Below are 18,290 nucleotides of genomic sequence, written 5' to 3' on the forward strand. Positions count from 1 at the left end.
CCAAAACCGAAAGAGAAAGAAACTATGAACGTATAGTAGTCTCTTGAGGACAAAATATAAGGGAGATAAAATGTACCTCCTTTCGAAACTTCAGGAGAAAATTGTCTACGAAGAGATTATTGGGCTAGAAAAACTAACGTAGGGGAAAAATAGTTGAGGAGAATAAGCATGACAATAAAAATAAAATACAGTAAACTCCGGTTATCCGCGGCATTGTATGAAGCGGCTACTAGGGATAATCCACAAAACAGCCTAAAACGGACACAAATCAACACAAAAATGCTTTTGAACAATTTTTATTTACAATAGGGAACCTACACAAACAACTATGAATTAATAAACAGTTGTTTTCTGCACTTGCAAACTTGTTGAGTCACTGTATTGTATTGTATATATTACGTTTCGTGTACGAAATTCATGTACAAATTGCACCTTGGTATAGAACATGTCAGAAAACATTGCCATGATTAATACATATTATACCTACATATAGTTAATTAATAACAATATATGAAAGTATTATTTACGTGAATAACATTACATGAAATAACGATAATTGCTATAGTTACTCTAGAATTATTATTCATGTTCTTCATTTAGAAACTCATTGACAGAATAAGACGCACCATTTAATAATATTTTTCTCATGTCTACCTTGAACTTGATTAATATTTTTAATCAAGTTAACAGTTCGAGGTAAAGGATTAAACAATTTAATGAATGTCCAGAAGAAATTTTTCCTACATGTTTTTAGCCTACATAAAGGAACACACACATATATATATATATATATATATATATATATATATATATATATATATATATATATATATATATAAGTTTTTGTATTATGGCTAGGTACGAGCATATTTACACTTTTGCATGTTCCCTGACTTTGGTTTACGTACATTACATAGTCTAGTATGAAAATCAATGGTAAAGTCAGCAGCATAATTTCGTATCTTATATGAGATTTCACCTCCTACATAATTTGATGTTGTAATTGCATACATTTACATCTTATCGATTAATGAGCAAATTACAAAGCACATTTTTTATAGTTATAAGTGATCATCAAATTTGAGACTTTGCTCTAATATTATACCCAAAAACCTAGTTGTGGTATCTCTATGTAGGATTGTAGTTCCTAGACTTATGTTTGTTTCGTTTATTCTTTTGTCATTCGGTAGCTGGAAAACTAAATACCTTATTTTTTGACTCATTCAACACAAGTCTATTTTCCTCAAATCACTCTTGGAGATCATTTAAAGTTTTCTTGACGTTTTGTTGTACGATATTCATATCCTTTTGAGTTATTAGTAAAAATGTATCATCTGCAAAACATGTAACATGGACGGTCTTGACGGAATTCGAAAGGTATTTATATACAGTAAGAAAAGCAATGGTTCTAATACACTCCCTTGTGGGACTCCTAATTTTATTTCCTTTATATCTGATTTGTTGTCACTTATATTGTCCAGTTTATCACAATTAAAAATACGTACAGCTTCTTGTCTTTTGCACAAATATGATTCAAACCACTTGAAGGGAACTTCTCTAATACCATATTTAAATAATTTTCGTAGAAATATATTATGATCAACAGTTTCAAACGCTTTACTTAAGTCACAGAATAAACCTGACGTGTAGTTTTCTTTTATTATTATTTTTAAAGGAGGTATATATACTTTGAACATAGTCTCGTAATGCAATAGATTTATTTTTATTCTTCAGAAAACCATATTGTGCTGCGTTTATTATTTTAAATTTTCATAGAAATCCATTACCCGTTTAGCCGTAACTATTTCAAATATTTTGAAAACAGATGATAAAAGTGATATTGGGCTACAATTAAATACATTATCTTTCTCATTTCGTTTACATATGGGTATTACCTTTACTAGTTTTAATTTAAGCAGAAGGACGCCAGTGCTTACAGAAAGATTAATTAAATAAATATATGGAGTGGATATTCATCTGCACAGCTTTTTGAAAATTTAATCTGATATTTCGTCTGGCTTATATGATTTCCTTTTACTTAATAACCCTGCGTTACTCGCGCATGGTCTCACGTTCCGGGCGTAGGGTTTTTTTTTTTTTTTTTTTTTAGTTATTACATCGCTATAAGTTGGCAACATGTGCGGCCAGTCCGTATAGCCAGGGATTTATTTGTAGCCAGGGAAGCCTGGGAATTTCCCCCCTTGTAAGTTTTGGTTTCCCTGTCTCTAGGTTTAATTTAGTCTTCCCAGCCTGGGAAGACATTTTCCACCTTTCTTAGGCTATACAACCTGTTTTAAAGTAGGGAAAAGTGGGGGAATACCACGCACTTAAGGTACATTTTTCAATATCTCACTACAAATCAAAGAATTTAACATGAGGAAAATATATGTTGTAAGTTAATCATTCTAGTTTCATATTCGGTCGTTGCTGGTGCTCTTTGATTTTCATAGGTTATGTAAAAATAAATTTTGTGGAAAACGAGAAACGCGTGGTATTCCCCACCACATCCGGTAATCACGCGCATTTCATCGGGTATTGGCACGCATTAATTAGTAGCGCAAATTCCTTCACTTTCCAAAAACTTCAGTTTTTTTGTGACTGAACATTTAGGTCTACTTCTAATTTGTTTCCTCAGGTTGTCTTCACGTTTTCCACCAGCATCGAATTTTCGAGTTTTCTTCTCAACTTTGCTTTCTTGGTGCTTCCTTCGCTTAGTGCTCTTTCTAAATTCACATCTTCCAATATTCGTTTGGTTGGAGTGGAAGTTAAGATTTCTGAACGCTTTTTGTTATTTCGAGGGGTCGACTTGGCAGGCCTGGGGATAGGATTAGTCTGTGAGACTTTCACAGTCTTATTTTGTAAAGAAGACAGTTGGACAAGCAATGGTAATTACTGTGATGATGTTCCGGGTAGTTGATGTTCTTCTCGATTTAGCCCTATTTTCGTCGAATATGGTTGTTCATTTTGGCGTAGGCCTATAATAGTTCGAGCATCGGAAAGCAATTGGGTATTCACTTCTTCAGAAGTCTCTCTTTCATCTTCAAGTTCTACGGCCTGGAATTGCTGAGCAGCTTCAAAATCTTTTTCTAAAAGTGTCCAGCTCCACAGTACAAATACCCGCTTGTTTAAAACCATTAACAGCTTTGTTCATATTTGCTGCTTTCAGATAAGCTCTATTAAAGATCTCAGCTAAGTCATATGGAGAAATTTTTCATTAACGTAACGCTTTGCAAACAGTGTGCATTCTTTGTTAAAATATTTTTTTAAGTGGACCAAAAAAGGTGAGATCTAGCGACTGCAGTTTATGTGAGGTATGCGGTGGTATTGGAACCATAACAATTCATTTCTCTTTTCAAAATTGTAAATTTCTATTGAAATATGGCTCGTGTGATCGTCCAAAATAAGTAGGAATGGATAATCTGTTATCGGTTTCACAATAAGAACAAAATGTTGCAGCCACTAGATTCATTGCTCCACCCACGAATATATAGATCCAGTAGATTCTCCTTTCTGCAGCTGAGGTGACATGCATTTTCTTGGGTAGATAACAAGGGTGTGTGTAAGACATGGCAGCTTTGTAACGGTTTTACCCCTTTTCCATATTAGTGTTACGAGCTGTTTCACTCCCTTTGGATCCAAAATACGTCTTGGTATCTATACTGTGAATATATCTGTTTCGTCAACGTTAAAGATCGAATCTTCGCAAAAATGATATTTTTCGGTAACTTCTGTCAGGTTCTTAAAATACCCTTTCATCTCTTGTTCATTGAATTCGTCGACCCTGTTAATACTAATTGCTTCAGATTTCCTTAACCTTATCGTGGAATTTTTCTTTAAAAACAATTCCAACCAATCCTTCTCAGCAACTCGACTTTCTTCATTCAAACTGTGTTTGATATTATTAGCTTCTACGTATTCATAAGCTATTCTGCGTAGTTCATTTGGAGACATTCCGTAAAAAAAACTCTTGACTAAATGTAAAGCGGGGCCAGCAAGTTCCGCTTTTTGTGTAGAGCTGAATACAGCTTTTCTTCCCATTTTCTTAGAGCAGACAGTCCCAGCTTTCATTTTTGTTCTTAATGTAGCTTCATGTATCCCAAAATCATTTGCTACCTCTCTAATTTTTCTTCCATTTATTGCTCCTATGGCGTTTGGTAGCTGTTCCAATTCCCATTTGCATTTCTCTGTTTGCCTAATGTAGTGTCATGGCATCAGCAATATACATAAAAAAGGAAAAGAAACGCAGCATAAACTTTTTTGATAACTGCTTCGTGGAGGGGCAATACCACGCACAATGGACGACATGCGTGCAATTACCCCATTCCAAACCGAGAAAGAAAAATTGAACGTGAAAAAAAAATTGCGTCAGAAGTTTCACGTCGTTTCATATAAACAGATTTAGCATGAACTTACTACTAACACACTACGCTAAAACACTGTATACACAATATAAAAATCAACTAAGTGCTTCAATACATACCTCTAAATCTGCGAACGGAGTAAATTAGAAGAAATTAGAGCAAAACATTTCGCCATACCATGAACCACACCTAGCAGCAACTGGCGCCTCGCTGATGCAATATGTCTTTCATAGTCTAAACTAGATAATAGCACTAATCTGAATCAGTTTCGAAGCAGTACAACTGAGAAAATAGGGTGCGTGGTATTCCCTCGTTGCGTGGCATTCTCCCATTTTCCCCTATACTCATGTCCAAAATTATTGTCGCATATCTATAAGTGCCTTCTTATAAGAATATAATTTGATAATGATTTTGCAGGGTACTTTTAATAATGATACTATGTGTATAGTCGAGAAATAAATATTTGTGGTAAATTTCATAGGAACAGAATTATAAATACGAAAATTAGAATGAGTAAAACAAAATGTTGCAAAATGAACAAGAAAGTTTTGTTTTCGTTTTATTGTTCTTATTTACTGCTATTTTGACATGAAATTTGCCCATACATGCCTTTGTTGATTATACACATACTAACATTATAAGAAATACCGGGCGAATTCGTTATCAAATTCTATTCCTACAACATATTTATAGACATGCGACAATAATTTTGGACGTGAGTGTACAATGATTCAACTTCATGTCTTAGTAACAATTTGTTTTACTTTTTCAGTATGTTTATTGTCGCGAGCTATGTTGGTCTTGTTTATAGAATTGTTTGTAGAAGGAAAATCTTGCAGCCGATACCACTGCTTATCATTCTTCATCTGAGTAACACAGTAATAATAATAATAATAATAATAATAATAATAATAATAATAATAATAATAATAATAATAATAATAATAATAATAATAATAATAAACATTTTGAGTGGTCAGTGAGCAGTCACTGCAGCTGTGAATTGGTAGCTTCTTCGTTGACAAGCACGTTAGAAAGAACATAAGAAAATGGATATTAGACTATATTTTAATAAAAGAAGAGCTCCTGAGGATGAAAAGGCAAGTAATTCCGGTACACAAAGTAACAGGCTTTCGTCTGAAGGTAGTGCAACGTCGGAAACCGCATTATAGACCGCATTAAAAAAGTGAAAAAAAATGATGAACTTGGGAGTCGCCTATCAAACTAGTACCATAATTTCAAAGTAGGTAGGTTTAAAAATAACGTTGCCCCACCCCCATTTTAAAGTTGTTCTGCTATACGGAACACAATCTTGCATAAATATTCCCCCCTTCTACAAAATCTACAAATAAATCACTGCGTATAGCTTCCGTTTCTACACCTCGAGTTCAGAGCAGCAAAGACAAACCTTCCTCGTGAACTGCAAATAAGGGTTCGAAGAGCCGCTGGAGTTCCAGATCACCAGCAACCTACAACTGTCGAAGGTAATGCTGGAAGATGTTCGTTTTGTTCGTGGAATCAGAACAGAAAAATCAGATTTACAAGTGTCAGATGAAAGAAATACATCTATGGAGATCATACGGGCCCAAAAGCAATGTTTTTGATAAGTTTTCCCAGTAAAAAGTTTTTTTTTTTTTTTTTTTTTTTTTTTGTATTTTAAGTAATTTCTTGAAACGATTTCTTTCAAGTTGATTTACTTTCTTTGTGCAGCTCTTTTACTTTTGCCTACAATTTTTTATGCTCTGTGTTATCCATGTTTTGTTGCCATTCTTATGTATAATTTCAATCTTTTGAGGATAACATTCTAAGTCAGGGCACAAAATTTCAAAGTTAGACGCACTTGCCAATCCAAAAATGATGGTCGCCAGTATATCTTACGTGCAAATTATGAGAGGTCTACCCCCCCCCTTCCGAAGGCCTTTGGTTTGACAAAGAAAGACTTTACATTCCGTGTTTTCTCTCACTCAGTGATAATTATTTTCGTGCGAAACAGAAACTGCGCAGCCCTGAGTTTAGGCAGAAACCATTCTTACTGAACACTGGTCGCCAGCTCTAAACTTCTAGTCGTCAATGATGACCTGGCTACCGGAAATTTTGCGGCCTGTTCTAAGTAATATAAAATTAGAGTGTTACTAAAACTATAGAATTTATCTTCAAATAGATAGTGATTATATATTTCAGATCAATTTTCGTGTTGCGATTTGGCTTTAAATGTAGCAATGTTTTCTTTTAACAGCGAGGCCTTGTAATACACACTTGATTTAATGATGAGGTGTTTCTTTCTAAAAAAATGTTTAACAATTATGCATCGTGATCAGAAAATTCTATGTTTTCACAGGTTAAATTTATGTTCTTGTTCATTAGATTTGTCATTATTTGACTCCAATTTTGCTATTGTTCTGGTGAGAAAGTTTACTATAGTTTCCATGCCGTATGTGCCCAAGATTAGACCCAATTTATCTTTCGTCTTTGAATATTTTAGATGATTAATTTTTGTCACCACAATTTTATGTCCCAGGGAATTAACTACAGCAGGAAAAAGAACATTTTATTTGAAACACGCTTTACATTACTACTTGGCGTTTTATATAATATTGCTATAATTAGATTACTGTTCCTACTGATAACATATAGAGATTGTAAACCATATCTGACAACTGTAATGCTTAATTGGGGATTGTCCTCATATTGTAAGCTATGAACAGGCAAATAAATATGAATATGAATATGAATATGAATATGAATATGAATATGAATATGAATATGCTTTGCTACTGTGAATTCAAAACATTTTTTCTTCCTCAGTTATGTTTAATTGGAATCATGGTAAAGCCATTTTTTGAGAATATACAATGTATCTCCACTTTGGAAGCTGTCCCTACTATCTTCATGTCTGACATCATAGATGATGTACTATGCTGATAAACACTGGGGGGAAATACATCTTTTTCTCCAGTCTAAACTCAGCAAAACTTGAAGAAGCCTTCTAGAGTTATAACGAATTAGACTTGACGCTGCTTATTGCAAGTTTCTTTCTTTAAGAATACAAACATTTATGAAAGATAGTAAAACTTGGGCTGTCATTTTCGCAGGAAATGTAGCGGTCAAAAGAAGGTTTTCCATCAATGAATCACTCTTAATGGAAAAAATATACGAAAAGACTATTGTTCCAAAAAGACATATTTATAACCAGGTAAAAGAGGAAGAGGTATTGACCACGTGCAAACCGCCAGAAAATGCTGGTTTACGTGAAAGGCTCCAGAGACACTATGAACAGTACTTGCACTAACAAAATAAAAAAAAATAACCGAAAAGAATGTTGACAATATATGTATATGAAAATATAAGCATAGTAGACAAAAACATGCTAAAGAGAAATCGTCAAATTAGTGTGTGTGTGGGGGGGGGGGGTAAGGCTGTATGAGAGGAGGAGGCAGAGAGATTGAAACAACAGAAGATACGTCTGAAACGGGAAAGTGATTAATAGAAGCTAGCCATTGATACAGATCTGAACGAGATCGAGAAGAAAAGATATTTATTGACGTAAATTTCAGTAATTTCCCGGAGCGAAGATCGGCATTTGGTCATGATTTTGCATTAATCTTGTTTTTAATTATAGTTTAATAGTTTTAATACAAATAAATTGCTATTTTGTCGTATTTTGTTGTATTTTTTGTAGATATATATGTAATCTTGTTTGTAGACAGTTGTGGAGTCCTTTTTCAAAAAAACGAAAAAAAAAGTATGGACAATATATATTAAAATAAAAACAAAGTTAATAGAAAAAACATGCTGAAATTGTCAAATTGATGACGGAGGGTCTGTTGTAGAAGAGGAGGAGATCGACTTCACATGAATTTCATGCAGTCATGGAATTATTATGAAAAGTCAAGAAAAGTCATTTTTTTTATCACCAGAATTTGTAGAAGCTCTGAATGTAGAAACAATTTCAAATGTCTAAAACAGGCCTATAACATGATTGCCCAAAAGTCAGTGCAATATAAATACAATAGAAGCTAGGAAGCTTTGCCATAATTCTTCCAGGATATGGGAAACTTTGGGAGTTGGAGTTCGAAAACAAATCTTAAATTTCTCTTATAGGGGTGTGAAATTTTTCTTCTTAATTCACGCAAATAATAAAGGAGTAACATAGAACATATTATTGTGGATTTGTCCAAATTAGTACAAACATTTTTTTTGGGGGGGGATATAAGCAGTTAAGGTTTACGTTTACCTGCTATACTTGCCCTACGCCATCCTACCTCTATCATTACTGTTATTACTATTTTTACTTCCGCCAAAGAGGTTATGTTTTTGACAAATTGTGTGTGTTTTTTTTTTCTCCACTGATGTTGTAGAGAAAATATGCAAAGTTCACATACTGCATACAAAATTTCCTGTTTTTTTATTTAGGCTATGTACAAGATGAATTTCCCCCTCCCCCTCCTCAATTTCATGGCCCTGGCGGAGGTCTGCACTTTCCGAGTTCTCTTGTTATTATTGTTTATAAATTTGTGTATTTTTTCTTCATTTAATAGGGAAGGGGTGTCTTTTTGCGGATCCTGGTTCAGCCGCACTATTTGCACTATTGCACCGTATGGTCCACGGGCCATAGTAATTCGGTTATGGACAATTTCTGTGGTGTCCTCCTTGCCTGGATTCCCTAAGCACGTGCCTAGTTTGTTTAATGGTTAATCCACCCTTGTCTGTACCTGAAGAAAGAAAAAAATCATGACTAATGTAAAAATGAATAAATTAGTTTCATCACAGTAATTAACAATTCTTACGCAAAAATGCATGTCAACAGAGAGAATTTTGTATATGTAAATTGCATTTTGTATGTTATATATATTATTTGTATTCCGATATATCATAGAACATTAAAGTTGTAGGAGGAACTACACGTATTTTGATACAATTTCTTTCTCTAATTTGAAATATTTTCAACTTCAACATTATCGTTTGCGGCTTCTAAGTCTGTCCTTTGAGCAACAAGAACATTCGCTTGATTTACGAGTGTGAATATGTCTGCCTCTACTTACTATACAATTCTGATTATTTCAGTAACAAGCACCTTTTCGGACAATATTGGAATAAGTTTCAAAATCCAATACGTCATCACAGCTGATCGAAAAGCAATCTTCTAGTTTCGTCATTATTTCGCCAGCTGTCTTGTTTTTTAGATCCAAAGCACCAGCTATTATATCCACCTCCTCTTGCTCTAAATCACTTTGACTAGTCTGTAAAGAAAAGTGAAAGTTTTTTTTTTTTGAAAATATTTAATATTTTACTTGTAATTGTTAAATGTACAATCGTGATCAGAAAGAACTTATCATCTATCGGATGTATTAAAAGTCCAGGACCGTAGGGCAATTCCGTTATGAATAAAGATACGAGAAAATGTAAAAAGAGAAAAATTATTGGAAATAGATGGCTCTCAATCCAAAATGGTGGAATTTTCCCAACCACGTCAGCTGTTTGAGCTTCATATTGGTAAGGTGCCCTATGTTAAATAAAAAAGCAACGTTGATAGTTCAGCAGGCTGTTCCCTTAAGCCCTCATCATACCAACAATATGGCATTGTTGGGAAACGGATTTAGATTTTTTTAAGTTCCCTCACACAATAATATGCGCTTTCATTGTGTCGTTTTTCTTTTGTAAGCTTGCTTTTCTTTTCTTATTTCTAATTTAATCAAAGCTTTCTTCTATTTCCCACTTCATCTACTAATAGATGTGCTCAAGAACGTGTCTAAATAATCGTTTACAATAGCATCAGGCAGTAATTCTATAATCAGTTAGACTTTGGTGCTGTGTTACAACATCCACAATCACAGATAAAAGAACATTGTTATGAACTAGTAATTTTTTCATTTTGAATCAAAATTAGAATTGTTTTGATTTTTATTCTCTGTTTCAACAAAACACTTCTCATAAGGAGAGGAACCTGTCTAGAATTTTAGTTTAGAATGATTCTTCATGTGAAGGTGCTGTTTAAATATATATATGACGCCTTATATACGCGGACTGTACAACTAGTTGCGAGAGAACAAATCCCGAAGTTTGAACACTTGAGATACAAGAAACAGATCTCCTTGTGTCAGCCGAGCGCATTACAAAGGCGGTAACGTTTGGGATGCGTGACATTCGAGACTTTTCTTATTTTTGCTAAATAATTCTCATAGGTGTTGTATTATAGATATTGATTATAAATATACAGGAAAATAGGAAAACTCTACCTGTGCGAATCAGCGGGCAATTTATAATAATCTACTACGTTTGCCTCCTGTCTGCAGGCAATTTGAATTTCACTATAAACTAACTGTATGATCCTCCGTGAAACATGAAGCTCCTCTGATGTTTATGAAAATTTTGAAATGAAATTTGAGAAGTTATTACAACTCCTTGTGAACTGTCAGGTTGTGTAAATCCCTTTTCGATCTATCAAATAGTTTATACAAAGTGATCATTTAAATTTTAGGAAAAATCATCGTTATTTCTATGCCACATTTGATCCTCCTAATCCCAGGTTTGAGTTTTGTTAGCCTCAGTCCAAAAATAAACTTTAAATAAAAAATCTAATCATGCCAATGTTTAAATCAATTGATTCGAAATGTTTTGAGAGTTCCATACAAGAGACTAAATTAAGCATTACCGTATTCGTGATAAAAAATAATCTAATTTTCATCGCCACAATTCTATTGTCAACAACAACACCATGTCTACCTTCTTTAGTGTAAAATACGAAAACGTTTGGCATCACCTATCAAGTACCACAGATATTATAATAAATGTTCCTTCTATGGATTCTATTTGCTGCTCTTTGGATTGGAAGTACGTTGCTTCAATCATTATGCCATGACCAGTTCGCTCTGAAGATGATTTCGATGACGTCTTTACAGACAATTCCAATCTATACTACAGGGTTCCTACTGACCTGGAGAAAACTATTTCCCTGACTTTCCCTGACCTTTGTCAGGAATTTCCTTGACTTTCATGACAGGTGTCGGATGACGTTGACATATAAATAAGGAATAAATAACGGTGAATATTTATATATGAGAACATTTATTCCATAGAGACAAATAATAATCAATTGCTCATACGTACATTCCACTTACGACCCATAAAAATCTGAGCAGCATTCCATACTGTGATCATTAATGGTTGACATTGTTGACCATAACGTATTTCACATTTTTTGTCAATAGTTTTATTTGTGTTGTTTACGTTGACAGAAAAATGGAATTAACTCGTGAAAATTTTCGTGCGATGATTTATTACGATTTTCGATGTGGATTATCAAGGCAAGAGTGCATCGATCAATTTACTTCCACATTTGGCGATGAAGCCCCATCCTTTGCCACTGTTTAACGCTGGCATAACGATTTTACGCGTGGCCGCCATTCGCTCACTGACGAAATTCGCGAAGATCGTCCAAAATCAGTTGTTATTCAAGAAAACATTGATGCTGTACAAAACCTAATATTGCAAGATCGTCATGTGACATACTGTGAGATTGAGGAACCTTAAGCATTAGTTTCACCAGCATATATAAAATATTACATGATCATTTAGCTGCGAGAAAGGTTTGTTCTCCTTGGATCCACATAATTTGACAAAAACTCAAAAAGAAGCTCGCGTCGATTGGTACACACAAATGCTCAATTAATACAATGGCGGTGCTTCAAAAGACGTATATAAGATTGTAACAGGTGACGAATCATGGATATATGCATATGAACCGGAAAGTAAATAGCAGTCGACTGTATGGGAGTTTCAAGGTGAACAAAATCCAACAAAATTTGTTCGCGCTCGAAGCACATCGAAACAAATGGTCGCTTTTTCGGGAAAATTGGTCATGTGGCAACTGTGCCTTTAGAGGAACGTAAAACGGTCAACTTTGAATGGTACATAACAATTTGTTTGCTGGAGGTCTTCGGTCAAATACGGAAAACAAACAAGCGCCGTCGGATCATTCTTCATCAAGATAATGCGCGCTCTGACACATCTCCTCTAACAACCGACTATTTGAACACTCAAAAACTCGAATTGATGGGCCATCAGCTGTACAGTCCTGATTTGGCACCCAATGACTTCTTGCTCCCGAATGTCAAGAATAAATTGTGTGGACAACGATTTTCGTCGGCGGAAGAAGCCGTTGATGCGTTCAAAAACCATATTATGGAGGTGTCTCAAGAAGATTGGAAAAACGTCCTTTTAACGTCCTTTTCTCGATTTTACTGTCTAGTATTGAGATCTTTGATACATGAACAGAGTGACAGTCGAATTCAGATCCTTATTCCATATTAGCATTTGCAAAATTTGAAGGATCGCAACACAACACAATAAGTATAAAGTAATTGTAACCATCCTACTGTTTATAGTGAACTAAAACGTAAATTTTGCGTTTCATTGATACAAGCCGTTACAGAATGAGAACTTCCCGGTCTCTCACACTAACAGATAACTCTAGCTTTTTAACTTAAAGGAAGTTCTACAAGGGGTTTAACTCGATAACTCGACCAAATGCTTGATAGCAAGCCTCGTGGATTTACTCAAGGATCATGTAGGAGAGATGGGGTTAACGGACATCATCTAAGGAAAAATTTTACACCAAACAGAAACACTTTTCAAGAATGTAACGTCAGCTATTGCATACCATACTACGAAGGATTTATTATTATTATTATTATTATTATTATTATTATTATTATTATTATTATTATTATTATTATTATTATTATTATTATTATTATTTTGTATTATTTTGTATTTTGTAAGATACAATTCAAGTATACCAAAAGATAGGTTCACTGAATATATATATGATAATTATGCTGATCTCTATATTAGATAAAGTTAACGTTATTGAAACAAATAGAGCTGTTTGTCTCATTTTAATTCTTGAAAATTATTTTGTCGGTGTGATCATTGTGATTCCCATTACCCCAAACAGAGGCTTTCAGAAAATTATATATTTCGTTCGGAAATAAAGAAACAATATTAATGACATAATACTTAATAGAAAGTAAATAAAGTATAGTATCGAAAAGTACATTTGAAAATGCCAAAAACAATATATGTAACATAAATAATGTAATTAAGAGAAAACTACAAATTTGAAACACACGACTAAAAACAACTACCATACCTTCATCAACTTTCCTCCATTGACTAACAGAATAGCGTCAGCTATAGTGTTTAATGTGGTGTATAAAGACCAAATAGTAGGAAATGTCAGAAACGAGTCTGTAAATGTAGTTTCTGAGAAACTTGGGCGATACCCATTTCTCCACTAATCTACATTAGCCCCATTACACTTAATACACAGTCCGTTCAATAAATTCCGGGACTACCTTTAAATAATTTAGTTAATGATGTCAGAAAAAATAGTATCGCATTAGTTTCCTATATATCCCTTCCCGCATTATATACTTGCGGGATCGGTCGTAGAGAGTGTAGAACTCCATAAGAATGCCGTCCACTGCAATTCTCTTCCGCACTGCCGTCACATTCGCTTGAATCGCTAAAATATCTTCAAAACGCTCCTTCACGATAGATTTAAGCTTAGGGAAGAACATGAAAAACCACTGAGGCCAAATCAGGCTAATATTGGGAGTATCTAAGGACTGTTATCCTTCTTTTGGACAAGAACTGACTTACAAAAATGTACACTGGTCCACATCAATTTTAGCGGTACTGAACTGCATTCCAGTGGACGACTTTTCTAGGGCGTTTCAGAACCTTTACAACTGGCCTGTGAGTGTGTTACGAGGGGAGAGAAAACGTAACATGATATCTTCTTCCGATATCGTTAAGTATAATATATTATTTCGAGGTAGTCCCGGAACTTATTGAACAGACTGTGCATAATAACGTCAAGTTTTTTTGTTTTTTTGTTTTTTTGTTTTTTTTCTCAGAGCTATACAGTAGACTCACGGTTCTCGAACAAGTTTTGTGAGCGATTCTTCCCTCGGCTCACGAATGATATTTCTAGGTACGAACACATGCACACGCCTGTTACCCACAATTCCACGCGTTCGGAAGCGTGGTGAACATTACTTATCAGGATGCTTTGTTCAAAGACTTTTATTTATTGTATTTATTTATTTGCTATTTTTGCATTTTGTGTTAATTTTAGCCCTAATTGTGACTAATTAAGGATAAATAAGACTAATTATAAATAATGTTGTTTCATTTTATTCAATCCGTTAATAGAAAAATGACAGAACTCAAATCATAAACTTGTCAAGAGAATGAGTTGAAGAATAGCACTGCCGCAGGTTAACATGAGCGAACAAATGACATAATTGCTTCCTGGAAAATGATGTGTACCGCGATTTTTTAACACTAAACTCTCCCAGCCTTTAAGACCATTTTCAACATTATATGTGAACAACGGTCATTTTTTATTTGTTTCACTTCTCTATTAAAGCTACGATATTCTTCATCACGGAAAAGCACTAACAATGTAATGTGTGTATATATACCGGGTTTCTATGGCTAGAACATTAGTTGTATTTACATATATTTCAATGGGAATAATACGAACAGTCTTTCGGAACAGATGACGTTCACGACTCGAAGGGTCCATTGCATATAAAAATTCAATATATAACTTACAAGAAACATTAGATTTTAATTTTTTAAGACGACGGGCATTTTGTTCCTGCATTTTGTCTCCTGCTTGCAATATTAGAACTCACAACGGAAGGACCCTCCAATACAGTACAACGGAAGTACAGCAGTGGTTCGCAAACAACGTAGCATTAATAAAGCATTTATGTCATTTTAAAATGAAAATCCCAGCTAATGTAAACGCACATTCTACATTAAGTTAACAATGCATTCCTTTGACTAAATATTGCCTGGGGTGTGAGACGTGTTAATATGTTGTTCGCAATGATAATAAGATCAGCTTGGTGTATCTTGATGAAATCAATAATGCAATTACTCTATATTATTCTTCACAGGATGAAAATAGATATTTCTTGACCCCGTCAGGGAACGCAGAGATTTTTAAACAAGAACTTCCATTGTTGTGGTCAGTTTTGTGCTCATAGTCACTTATTGTCTTAGAAAGAAATGCAGTTACATCATACCTCCACACTTCTTTTTTTTTCTATATATATCCCGTGTGTATTCCATATCTCATATCCCATGTGTATTCCATTTAGATTCATAATGATAAGGCAACCATGATGTAATATACTAGCAACAGGATATGACCAGAATTGGTTTGTCATACACTTTTCGTTTCTTATTGTAAAATCTTTTGGATGTCTCGATAATGAACTGATTTTTTTTTTTTTTTTTTTTTTGACTAATTGGAATGAGAACATTCAAGATTGTTGGGATAGGTCTTTTAGATAGATATTACTTAAATTAATTTTACACACTTGCTAGTGAACACCAATGATTATCTAAACTAATTCCACATTACTTCAAACCTTTAATGTATCAATAAATCTCTGGGTACATTAACATACTCTATTGCACCCACAAAGGTTCAGAGATCCGTACATTTCCACAACTTTATCTTGTCTTTCTATTAAATATCCAGTTACTCTAACTGCCTCCTTCATACAAACATATTCTACCTTACTAACATTCACAATTATAGTATAAACTCGGCCACTTATGGCTACTATCTAACGTTTAAATAACCTCAGCCACTTCTGGTTCATTTCCGACATACACACAATTACACTTTAATTATCTTCCCTAGTAACACTTTCCCTCATCACAATCGACGAACCTCAAAAAACATTGTTCTTAATTGCTTTTTTTTTTTTTCAATTTAGTGTATTAAATTATGACATGACATCCTTTTAACTGAAATCAAATTCCCAACATGTTCTCATCAAAGAATCAAAAGTGGTATATTTTATACAATTATGAACCAATATGAATACTCTGACACATGTGCATCAAGCTGTGTTCTGATATGAAGGAAAAAGAACGCATTTAGTCGAGAAGTTTTCACGCTAAAAGGATAGATCAATTTGAAACATTGCTATAAGAATGTGATAGAGATTCTAACTTAAACTTATTCTGAAACACTGATAAAAGTAGTAAAGCGAAATTGTTTAAAATTTAAAATACGTGTTTCGAATACACTAGCAGAATTGGCTTACATTGAATAGAATGTGCAGTGCGTGAGTTGTTCTGTAACCAATAGCTCTCCGGCCTTCAAACATTTTTTGTTTGTTACGGATATATTTCCAAGGAAAAATTGAAGAGAAAAGGCTTCCTAAAACTTGCATCATCTTGTAGTTACAGAACACAATTCAATTTTGTACAAATGTAGTCATTTTGAAAATAATTTCCAACAGTATTTGGAATTCACTGATAATTGAGCTGTCTATATGGCAACCTTCGATTGTTGATAATGGTGGCATACAGTTAGTTTCGCCGTCCGCAATGGGGAAGGCACTTTTCTTCTGGATTCTCGAAAAGTGTTCAGTTCTTGGAAGTATATACTAATTTGCTTTCACATACTGTGGTACTTTAAATTTATTTTTATTAAATACTATAGTACTATAGTTTATTTACTGCAGTTAATAAGCATATATGCGTCAATAATTGTTGTTTTGTATGATATATTATGTGCACGCATGCATCAAAGTAAGTAAGTAAGTAAGTAAGTGTGTGTGTATATATATATATATATATATATATATATATATATGTGTGTGTGTGTGTGTGTGTGTGTATTCGCAACTGTTCTTGTATGTCTGTCTTCTGTCCTCCTTGGAATTGATCTTTCGCCATTTAGAAAAAAATCCTGCGGGCATCCTTGATAATATACCATAGTTTATGGAATAGGCTGGAGCCAAGGTTTGGCTTGTTCTACTTTCCTGCAACTAAATAAATCGACAATGTGACGTGGCATCTATTAACCCCTATAGTATAACATGTATTAACACCCTATAGTAAAAATGACTCGAGTTATACGAGTTTTAAAATATACTTAATAATGGATGTTCTATGAAAAGGTTTCCCAGATTTTTAAACTAAAATACTGGCACATACTATGGAAATTCATGGTATATTCATAGTTATGCACTTGATTTTTACTGAAATATCAAAAAATATTAAATAACAAATCAATACTCACCAAAAGTGAGTGCCAGAGGGTGGGTTATTCCTATTTAGCTGAGTGCTGATGGCTAATAAAAATATGGTGGCTGTCGTACGTAAGAGTCCTGGTGCACTTCATATATAGAAAGTAGAATTAAGAGCAAAATCTGTGTCAAGAACGAAACAAATCATGTGCAAAATGTGTAAATGAGTGAAATTGAATCAAAAGCAAAAATACAATTGTTTCAAGAGCAATATCAAAAGAAAATATAACTTACAAAGTTCAAGCGTGACAAATGATAATCGATGTGTTATTGGAAATGTATATAAATGTAATACACCTGAAATGCTAAGTGTATTGTAAGTAATGCTAAAGTAATATGAAGAATTGCGTAGCCTTGTAATTAGTCCGTTAAAATTATTAACCAAATAAAATTTCATTAATTTTTAATTTAATGAATTACATTTTCCATGAGTATTTTTTATTTTATAATCGTTAAAAGAAATTGTAAAGATTAAATATTAATTGTTATTTTTTTTCAAACTACGGGAAATTAATATTTTTGTAACTTACTTGAAACACTTCATGCCCTTTTCCCCTTATACTGTTGGTCTTTTACCCAAAGCGAACTCAGTGAAGTAACCCTGTTTTGAAATCTGGGTCCTCTTTATAAGTGTTTATTAGTTTTCATTGCATGCACCGCAGATTCCATGGTCTAACCGCCATTTGGTAAAAGGGGTTGCTTGAGATTTGTTTCCACCCATTTGTATTTCCTCCTTTGTAGGTGACGATCAGGTATTTTTCAAAGCATTGTTGAAATATGTACAGCTACCTCTGGCGAAAGA

At 33.9% G+C, this 18,290-nt stretch overlaps 1 protein-coding gene across 2 annotated transcripts in view; it reads right to left on the minus strand.

Moving 5' to 3' along the window:
• LOC145690806 (unextended protein-like) overlaps positions 1-18,290 on the minus strand; it is a 233,938-nt gene that overhangs the window by 118,623 nt on the left and 97,025 nt on the right. For both annotated transcript variants that reach the window (XM_081766103.1, XM_081766112.1), the window contains exon 4: positions 9,436-9,601. In XM_081766103.1, the coding sequence (XP_081622229.1) occupies positions 9,436-9,601 (166 nt within the window). The remainder of the gene's footprint in view (positions 1-9,435; positions 9,602-18,290) is intronic.

Source organism: Thermobia domestica, chromosome 1 (genome assembly GCF_964235325.1).
Source record: "Thermobia domestica chromosome 1, izTheDome1.hap1.1, whole genome shotgun sequence".
NCBI lineage: Eukaryota > Metazoa > Arthropoda > Insecta > Zygentoma > Lepismatidae > Thermobia > Thermobia domestica.